The sequence below is a fragment of the Rhinolophus sinicus genome, chromosome 15 (assembly GCF_057876585.1).
Source record: "Rhinolophus sinicus isolate RSI-liver-muscle chromosome 15, RSI-T2T, whole genome shotgun sequence".
NCBI classification, from domain to species: domain Eukaryota; kingdom Metazoa; phylum Chordata; class Mammalia; order Chiroptera; family Rhinolophidae; genus Rhinolophus; species Rhinolophus sinicus.
Window position 1 is genome coordinate 56,047,603 of NC_142515.1, and position 10,563 is coordinate 56,058,165.

The 10,563-nt window shown below is 45.8% G+C and overlaps 1 protein-coding gene across 1 annotated transcript; it reads right to left on the reverse strand.

The window, feature by feature from the left end:
* Nucleotides 1-4,442, reverse strand: LOC141572949 (mannose-binding protein A-like). The gene is made up of 5 exons (XM_074339686.2): nt 4,289-4,442; nt 2,617-2,806; nt 2,089-2,205; nt 1,115-1,189; nt 1-459 (listed from the first exon to the last, which is right to left on the reverse strand). Exons 2-5 carry the CDS (start codon nt 2,795-2,797, stop codon nt 86-88), a joined length of 747 nt encoding a protein of 248 aa, XP_074195787.2. The 5' UTR covers nt 2,798-2,806; nt 4,289-4,442; the 3' UTR covers nt 1-85.
* Between the last annotated feature and the right edge of the window lie 6,121 nt (nt 4,443-10,563).

A 10,563-nucleotide genomic window follows, 5' to 3' on the forward strand; every position in this document is an offset into this window, starting at 1 on the left:
CACAGGGAAACCATCATTGACTTCTCTTTAAGAGTAGCAGAGAACTCAGCAGGGAGTCAAGGAACAGGCTGAGGAGCTCACTTCTTCAGGCTGGGAATTCGCAGACGGCCAGGTAGGAGGAAGAGCAGGAGATGTCGTTCCAGAGCCCTTCCTTTAAAAGGACCACGCAATCCTCCTGTGAGCCATAGTCATTAGGCTCATCCTTCTTCCAGTTACTGTAGGCCAGTCTCCCTCCTGTCACATACACAAAGGTGCCTTCAGTCACCTCATCTGTAATGCCCAGGAAAGCATTGTCCTTGGCCACGTCTTGGATGGCTTTGTTCTCTTCGGCATTCTTGGGGGTGGCCACGGTGGCCTGGAGCTCAGTACACAGAGCCTTCACTTTGGAAAAAGGCATCTTTTCACCATTGGTCACATACAGCTTCTTCCCAGACTTTCTACCCAAGGAGAAGGTTTGCACTGAAATCACAAATGGTGGATGAGGTTGACTTGGCTCAGAGCACAGCTCAGGGCAGTAGGGAAAAACACCCTTGTCTGGGAACTGAGGACTCTGGAAAACAGCCCCTGCTCAATCGCCTGAGGCCCGCTCCTAGTAAGGAAGCACTCGTCTGCTGTAGAGCAAGGCCCTGAAGGAGAGCCTGGCCTTTCCCGGGACATCCCAGCTTCTAAACAATCATCTGTGACACACTGTCCCAGTGCAGGTGGACATAGGGAAACATGCTTGGGCCCCACTTCAGGCTTGGCACCAGGACAAGAAAGAGGTACGGACAACCATCTGAGAACAGTGGATGCTGAGAAAGGAGCAAAGGTTCTGGAGCCAGCAGACCTCCATGCAATGCTTCCCCTGCCACTTCCCAGCTGTGTGCCAATGAGTGAATACCTATAATTTCTGGACCTATGTTCACTCACCTGTAAATAAAATAGGTATAATACCACACATAGTGTTGGTGAGAGATTGAATGAAACTATATTATGAGAAAGTGCCAATCTAGCACAGGCCCTGCTATACAATAAGTGTTCACAAATGTTTGTTCTCTTCCACCCTCCTGAAACCTAGAGTGCCCTGAAGAAAAGAGTGAGAGCCAGGGGTACATGGGGCAGAAAGAAGGCTTACACTTTTTGGTGTGGTCCAGTTCTGACTTCAAACTCCTTATTTCTCTCTCTAAGTTCGCCAGCTTAGTCTCAGCTACTACAAAGCAATAGGGAGAAAGACATTTATTGAGAAGAAGACCCCAAACTGGAGACATGGTATCTTGAAAAAAATATAGCTTACTAAAAAGTATACGTATGCCAGAAAAATAAGAAAACAAAAAAAAAAAGCAAAAAGAAAAAAATACAACCTTATTTCTCCTTTCCCAGATATACTTCATAAGTCTTGTGAGTTAAAACTCTGAAACTAATAATAATAACAATAGTAATAATACTAATCATGACTTGTAAACTATAGTTCTGGATCCTTTTCTTCACATACTGCTTAAATATTGAAATATTATAATTATTTATGAGAAGGGGCTCGAGTCATTTTTCCCTTCTTGAAAAATTTCCTTCATCATTCTCTTTCATTTCTTATTCTAGACGACCTCTTTAATGTTTCCATTATTTTGTTGGGCCAGTGGACACATATTAATATGAAGTCACCATTTTTCTTTTGTTGTTACTGAATTACTTCATTTCACCCTGAATAAATTGCTATGATGGTCACCGTTATCCAGAGGTTCTATGAGGCAGACCGTTTTCATGCCACTCTTGTGACAATACACATAAACCCGACACCCGGGAGGACCCATTCCGTTTCCTGCCTGCAGCCTGGGACCTCATATTGGACTGTTCCAGTAGAAGAAGGGGCCCATCTCCTGCAGAGGCCTGTGGAGGGGGTGCCCCGGCAGGGTGGGAAGTCTGCACTCAGGCACCCGTGGGAGTCCTGTCAGGCCCCAGGTAAGACTGAGAGGAACAAGTGTGCTGGGGCAGGAGGCGGAGGTGAGCGTCTGGCAGTGGGGCAGCAGGAGAAGGGTCGCGTTTTACCTGGCCCTAGAGTGCTCAGGGCCCTGGGTCCCCTCAGCCCACACCACGCTGGGGGGAGGGCCTTACCTGAACTGTCTCCGCGATCTCCTTTTTGGCCTTTTGGTCCTTGCAACCCACGAGGACCTTCATTTCCTGGAGGCCCCAATTTCCCTGGAGGGCCCTGCATACCTCTGAGCCCTTGTCCTGTTGAAAGACGGAAGAAATGTGACCCAGTGGCTATCATTTGTTCTCTTCCTCCAAAAGCTCAATATGCGATTCACATTGACCCCAGAAACCACCAGTGAACTATGGGCGACCCAGAGAAGAAAGATCTTCCTGTATCCCAAGGGACAGCCTGTCCCAAGGGCCAGCTCCCTCTCTGTGGACAACCACACATCACCAATTCCTGTGTGGAAATGTGGGATCCTGAAGAACCACAGAAGCATCTTTGTTTTGCAGAGAATGACATTTACGCATACAAAAATTAGTCTGAGATTCACCACCCATCATAAGGAAAGGTGAGCCTGCTCATGGCTCTGTGCTAGATCTCTTACAGGGAACAGTCTCCTCTTGGGGGTAAAAAGATCCAAGAAGGCAGACCAGCCTGTCCTGTACCTGGTTCTCCCTTTTCTCCCTTGGGTCCATCTCTCCCATCTCTGCCTGGGGTGCCATTGGTGACAGGGATGCCGCAGGTAATCACAGAACAGGTCTTCTGAGCATCGTCACAGGTTTTCGTTTCTAAGCAGGACACTGTCACCACACATAGAAGGACAGGAAGCAGTGAAAACCGGAACATGGTCCTTACCTTAGCGTGAAGAAAGTCAAGGAAAATAATTCCATCTCATCTTGTTTAGTCAACATTTCTACCACCTCTAGTGTGTTGTACCCTGTGCTCAGGACAGTGGACACAGGGGGGAATTCACAGACCTTGGCTCTGAGCTACCCCCAGGCTACTAGGGAGACAGACAAGTAAGACGTATTAGAGTTAGATCAGTGCTGAAACAAAGGTAGATACAGGAGGACTGTAATAGGGGCCCATTCTCCTGGGGCCTCCAGTGTCCCTGTGGAGGCTAGGCAGACCCTATGCATTGACAGCCCACAGGATCTGGAAATGACAAACTAGGCCTGTTCCTGGGGGCCTGGAACAAAGACAAGCTCATTGCCAATGTGAGCTTTCATCCTCTCTTTCTCATCTCCATTTCTTGAAGGCCAAATGAGCCTCAGTTTCCCCCTTCTTTCCCTTCCTCTGGGCCCTAGAGCTAGACTCAAACTCTAGGAAGTGAACTCAGGTCCCACAAGGCCCATTTGTTGGTGGGGCCTAGTTTATGACATCCATTCACTTGTTTGACATAAAAATCCCTGTTTCATACTCTGGGGCTCCAACCACCATCAGAGCCACAGCTGTTTCCCCGAGAGCCTGTCAACCATTTTGTATAAAGTCTCTACTTTGTGACAGGCACTTGCTGGGGGGCTCATGACCCAGAGTGCCCTGAGACAGGGCTCTGACCCTCAAATGGGACCGTCTTTGGTCATCGATCCTGGCCACATGACACTTAAATTTGCCTCCTTCCCTTAGTTTGCGATTTTCCACTGAGAGGCCATTTCTGCCAGCCAGAACCCAAGCTCCTAAAAGTCTGTTCCATCTGGGCCTGGCAGGATTTCAGCTCATGCTTCTTCTCTGACAGGATTCTCTGCATGCTGCCTAGAGGCTTCCCCAGCTCTGTGCCCCCAACCAGCTGTCAGATTCCTCTCCAGCCTTTGCTCAAGCTGGCCCCTCTTCCAGGAAGCCCTAGCAGCCCAGCCCCCATGGGCCTCTTCCTGTGCTCTTCTCTGGCCACTACTCCCAATGTCGTTGGCCTTTGTTGCATAACTGCTCATCTGCCCTGGCCTGTCAGCTCCCTTAATCACTCCCATTCTCCAGGACTCAGTGGGAAGTAGCAAGTTGGAGGGGAACCTTCTGGATCACTTTCTTCTCCACTCTTCCTCTTTCTATCTCCTTCTTCCTTTCCCCTTCCCTGATTACACTTGAGTCCAAGGTCAAGCTTGAACTTGTTGCTGGCATACACACCCCACTGCTATTCTTCTCTGTGGCTAAAAAGACCACCCTTCAATTTGCAGATGGTCAAGTGGGTCGAGGAAGGATGCAAATGTCTCAGATCAAAGAGACACAGAGGCCCTGAGTGGGCCTGACAAGCCCACCAAAACCCTTGCCTGGACCTCACCAGGATCAAGCCAGGTAACCAGACTCTTGGCTCAGGAACCCATGTCTGCCCTAGAAATGACTTACTAGGGCCTTCTGAGAGCACAGAAGCTGTAGCAGGGAAGCTGTCCTCCAGCCCAGGCCTCTGGCAGATTCCTCAGCAATGTCAGGCCCAGTTAGCCTGGGGACCAGGGGCAGTGCTGGACTGGCCTTTAACCCCAGGTTAATAAACAACCCACCATCTTTAGAACTGCTGTATGCTAGGCAGTTCTCCATGGCTGCTGGTGGGCGCTCCAGCATAGCACTGGGCAGCTCTCAACTTTAATGCCCTAGGCTCCTCCTTCTACTGCCTCCACCCATGCGTCCATCTCTAGCGACAGGCAATTGATCCTCCAGAATCACAGATTCTCAGGCTAGCTCTCTGCAGATATTTATTTCTAGAAGAGAAATGTATAGACATTCTACCAGAAAACACAGGTCACACACACTCCCACATAGATCTATGCATAGGACCCACTTCTGTATCCATTGTTCTGACTAGTTCACCCCTCTATTATTGTGTAGTTGACTCAACACAACACTGACAACCCGAAGTCACCTCATTCCTCCTTCTCATTCAGAACTTTTCTCAACTGTCTTCTTTGGGTATGTCACAGGGCTAGCTAGGCACCAGGAGAAGTATCTGTAGATATCTTACATTCAAGGCTGAATGTGGTCATTTGCACCAGCTAAGACATGCCCCTCTGTCTCTGCATCGTTGTTTGTTGTCATTCACTTTTCAGCTTGAATGTTATCTCTGGCAAAAGGGCTTCCTCTAACCATTTAATTTTTAGCATCCACTCTATCATGAAATGGGATTTCTCTGTCTGAATTCTCTGCCTATAATAGATCTCTATGTAACAATGTCTTCTTTATTTGATTGCATACTTATTGACCAATCTACTCCTTTAGAACAGAACTTCATCAGAACAGAGGTCTTGTTCCCCACTTATTGTATCCCCACCTAGAAGAGTGGCTGGGAACAGAGTCAAAGCTCAATAGACATTAATGGAACAAACGACTCCTCCAGCATCATGTCCTCTAAGCAGCCTTCTTGATTTGTCTCCAGCTAGAGCGAACATCTGGGCCCACTTGCTCAGTGTTTTTACTTTTCCAGGGCAGGAGCTGTGTTTGACTCACCACCTTGTTTCCAGGGTGCAACCCAGGGCTGGGCACAGGGGAAGGACCCACTGAAAGAGTGCAGAGAGAAGCAGAGACCATGAGCTGCACAGATACCAGAGCAGTCTGTGGCTCCTCCAAGCCTGGGTTTCCAGGGCTGTCCAGTTCTTACCGTCAGAGCTTGATCAAGTGACCTTTTTCAAGTCCCTGACGTGGCTTTTGAATCCTGTCCTCCTCATAACTTACACTCACTCTTTGAAACACTTGGTCTCATCCAGCAACTCAAGAGGTTTGCTTTTTCCCTGGTGGGGAGTGAATACCAGGCCACTTGTCCTTCACTTTGCTGTGTGATTGGTGTTTTGACTTCTCAAAGGTCATCAGTCCTGTGTATTCAAGTTCCCATGTCCTACTCAGCAGCCCTCCCAGGTTCCTGTTGAGAAAGGGCTTGCCAGGCACCATGAGGGGCCCCTTGTAAAGAAGATACCTCTCAGGCTCTCTTTCCTGATGCCATCAACGCAACTTTCAAGGGCCCATAGGCTCAGAGGACAAGGGAATTCAACCCACACAGCAAATGGGCAGAGTTCCCAGAAAGGTGGACATCTGAAAGTGAGTTATGTACATAAAACCAGGACCCTACATATGCTCAGATTTAGAGGAAGAATGGCTGGGATGGAGGGAGAGGATAAGGCAGGAGGAGGAAGAGTTGTGCACGGTGAGCAAAGTGCCTGTAAGAAAGCCTGGACTCTGGCGGGGAAAAGACCCTCCCTTGAGCAGGCATGTCTGCAACTCTGTCTTCTCATAGATCTGGCGTCTGAATGTATTCTATTATTATGATTTTCTATGATTATTACTGATACGTTTTGCTGTTTATGCCACGATACAAAATTGTTTTTGAAGTGTCCCAGCTCATTGCAACGTAGTACACTGTGGGGACGTAAAAGCAATGGAGGACCTTATTCTTTTCCCAGGCATCTCAGGATTTGCTCAGATGGAGATCAATCAAAGTTCACCTTGTAAAATTACTAAACCCAGGAGGAAATAAGCGGAGGGGAAGTTGACTGATATGAGAAGCCTCAAAAACAGACTTTCAATACTGTTGGCACTAGAAAACAGATAAATTGATATTTTCAAAAGGTAGTAAAAATAAGGAAGAAATAAATAAACAAACAAGGAAATGAAATAATAATATATAAATAAAATAAAAATTACATAATGAAATGAGTAAGGAAATAACTATAGAGCTAATAATAATTTAAAAAACTGGTTCTTTGTCAAAAATAATAAATTTGGCAAATACAACCATGATAGTTTGAATTAGTTTCCTCATTTTAACTTCTCCTTATCATAGAATTTTACATCCAGGACCTTTGCCATGATACTTTGCAGACTTTTGCACTAGAGTATGTGGAGTAAACACCCCAACTCCTTTTATATTTGGCTTGGCCGTGTGGCAGTGAAGAGACATGCGGGGAGTGGCCACTTTAAACGTACTAGCAGGTTTAATCTGGCCTCTTCTTGTCTTTTTTCAATCATGGGAAGGATATGTTCCTGGCAACCACTAATATCAGAATAAGTTTATGACGTGGTCCTAACATTTACCCACCTGAAAGCCTGAAGTAACAAATAGCTATTAAAGTCCAGCCATGCATAATGGTCAATAACACAGTCTCTGGAATCTGACTTCCTGTATTCACAGCACAGTTCTACAATGGAATGGCTGCTTGAACTTTGACCAATACTCTAATTCTGTTTGCATCGATATTCTTTTTTTTTTTTTTTTTTTTTTAAGATTTTATTGGGGAAGGGGAACAGGACTTTATTGGGGAACAGTGTGTACTTCCAGGACTTTTTTCCAAGTCAAGTTGTTCTTTCAATCTTAGTTGTGAAGGGTGCAGCTCAGCTTCATGTTGTTGTCCTTTCAGTCTTAGTTGTGGAGGGCGCAGCTCAGCTCCAGGTCCAGTTGCCGTTTTCTAGTTGCAGGGGGCACAGCCCACCATCCCTTGTGGGAGTCGAACCAGCAACCTTGTGGTTGAGAGGATGCGCTCCAACCAACTGAGCCATCTGGGAGCTTAGCGGCAGCTCAGCTCAAGGTGCCGTGTTCAATCTTAGTTGCAGGGGGCGCTGCCCACCATCCCTTGCGGGACTTGAGGAGTTGAACCGGCAACCTTGTGGTTGAGAGCCCACTGGCCCATGTGGGAATCGAACTGGCAGCCTTCGGAGTTAGGAGCATGGAGCTCTAACCTCCTGAGCCACCAGGCCAGCCCCTGCATCAATATTCTTATTTGTAGGTTGGGGATAATTATAGCATCTACATAATAGGGTTAATGAGGATGACATGAGTTAATACAAGTATAGTGCCTGCTGCACAGTAAGTGTGATGAGAGTATCAGCCATTAGACCAAGAAGGGTATATCCTGGGAATGCAAAGATCTTCAACATGAAAAAAAACAAACAGCAAACAAACTCATGTAATTAACTAATTTAATATATAAAAGTTTAAAAGTCTGAATGAAGACATACGCAATCTTGAAACTCACCCTGTTCTCAAAACTAAACATGGTCTTAAAGTTGTTCATATATTTTCTTCCAAGACCACTGCAATGCAAATTTTCTAAGGTTGAATAAAAACAGAGCCCAAATGAATAATTATTGTCCTTTGTTTGTCACGAGGATCTCAGCTTCATCTCTGATTCATCACCACCTTGGCCATAGAGTGGTGTCTTCTTGAAGCGCAGGGTGGGCAGTGGCCTTCTCTCTTACTTATTTGCATATGTAGGGGGTAGAAATAATGATGACGTCAAGGGTGGACCGTACCTGCTCACAGGAGGAACCCCACGTCAGTGAGGACAATGCTGCTTCTCAGCCCACCTTGACAGGTTGTTGGGGCCCTTTGTATGACTGATTACAATTGACAGTCCCTCTCAGAAGCTGGTTCTTCACACAAGGGACTCTGTAAAAGCCTTCAGCTGCACATTCCTTACCCTCAACATCATGTCAGTGGACATTTCAGTTCTTAGTCTCTCGTTCTTTGAGTCCCTGTGTTCCAGGGAGCAACCTGCTCATGAGTAGGGTTTAAATCCCAGCTAGCTTCCATGACAATGACATTTATACAGACCTTGGGAAACTCCATGCAAGTGTTGGAGATCCACATTGCCCTCAAAACATTCCTGCTCCCAGTCGCATTCTCCCCTTTCTCCATGACCCCATGCCTTAGCAAGATCAGGCCCTCTGCTGGTTAGGTACCTCAGCAATTATAGAACAGAGATAGTCCCCCTATTCCTGCATTGGGGGACTTAATGGGAAAGGCAAAGTAACTGGGGTATCCCTACCTGCAAAGTTTACGAGGAGAATAGACCAGCCTCCTCTCCCACCCCACAGAGAGAGGAGAGGAAGGGATCATTTCTACCCAAGCGCTTCAGTCTCCTTTCTCCTCTTCCATCCTCCTTATACTGACCAAAGGCGTAGAAATTATTAAACCACTCATGCTGAACAGTCCCCTCCTTGCAGGTTCCGTGGTGGGGTCTCTGCAGCATTTCTCCAACCTTAAAAGGTAAGGCACTTAAAGCCTCTTGTTCTCTCCTGTGGGCTCCAGATGACAGCACCCAGGAATGGTAAATGACTCAATCCACATTTGACACCATTTTGGGGTAAACAGACTAAGGAAATTTAAAAAAAAAATCACCAGATAAATTTCATTACAGATTTATGATTAAAATGAATCTCAGCAGACTAGGAAAAAGGGAACTTCTTTAGCTTGATAAAAGGTATCTATCAGAGGGGCCGGCCTGGTGGCTCAGGAGGTTGGAGCTCTGTGCTCCTAAATCCGAAGGCTGCCGGTTCGATTCCCACATGGGCCAGTGGGCTTTCAATTACAAGGTTGCCAGTTCAATTCCTCGAGTCCCGCAAGGGATGGTGGACTGCACCCCCTTCAACTAGCAACTGGACCTGGAGCTGAGCTGCACCCTCCACAACTAAGACTGAAAGGACAACAACTTGACTTGGAAAAAAAGTCCTGGAAGTACACACTGTTCCCCAAAAAAGTCCTGTTCCCCTTCAAAAAAAAAAAAAAAAAAAAAAAGGTATCTATCAGAAACCTACAACAAGCAACGTTTTCAATGGCAAATTATTAGAAGTCGTCCCATTATACGTTCAGAGCCCCCAAAAGACATGAATTATTGAGTGTGTTCAACAATTTCTGTCATTTGTAAATATAATCATATATTTATAAAACATAAGAGGATCAATTATATTAGAAATATTAGGCCATAAATGAGATTCCAAAAAGATGGCTGGATATGAGCTCAATGAAAAATAATCAATAGTTTTCTTATAAATCAGCTATAATTAATTTAAATGTGATAAAATAATATAGTAATAATAGCAAATAAAACTATAAAGTAAGTAAAAATAAACCTATCAAGAAATGAGAAAACATCCATTTTTGGAGGCTTAGACTGTTCATCTACAAAACAGGGAAAAGATACTTCTCCTTCTTGCTGTTTTGAGTTTTGAGGAAGGATGAATAATTTCTGTGCTGGACCCCAAACACATGTGGCAAGGGACCAGATTAAAAATTGCCATTCATGAAAGAATGAGTATTTCTGCTCATTCCCATCTGGATTTATGGGGTTTAACTCACAGTCTCTTCTTGTCCAACAAAATAATTATGTGCATTGAGGAAGAGCATTCAAAGATGTGAAATTGAGAGAAGTGGGGACTTTTCTGCAGGTGGGACAAATATGTGGTTGCCTCCTCGTGCAAGTAGGAACATGATCTAATTTCCACACAGCCCTGGGGTATGGGGGCACGGTCCCATTCCATGCAGACCTGAGACTGAGATGGCTCACAGAGGCCTTCGACAAAGCCCTGATTATGGAAAACATCCACATGGCTGAGTGGGGAATGGAAGGCATGACATCACCACCCATAAATGGACCACGTGGACTTGGAGCAGGAGTATATTAATGTCAGCCATCAACACGGATGTTCTTCCATATGTTCTTCCAGATGTTGTCTGTAGCTCCCCATTTGCCTATACAATCTGAGGGTGAAGGGCAGGCAGTCCCTTGATGAAAAAAGGAAGCATAATCTGAGATTGAAGTTTCCTTTTCTTAGGTAAGTGAGCGCTCCGAGGTAGGATTCAGTACACGCGTACAATTACAGAAGTGTGATGTTTCTTGGAATCAGAGCAATGGAAACTGATG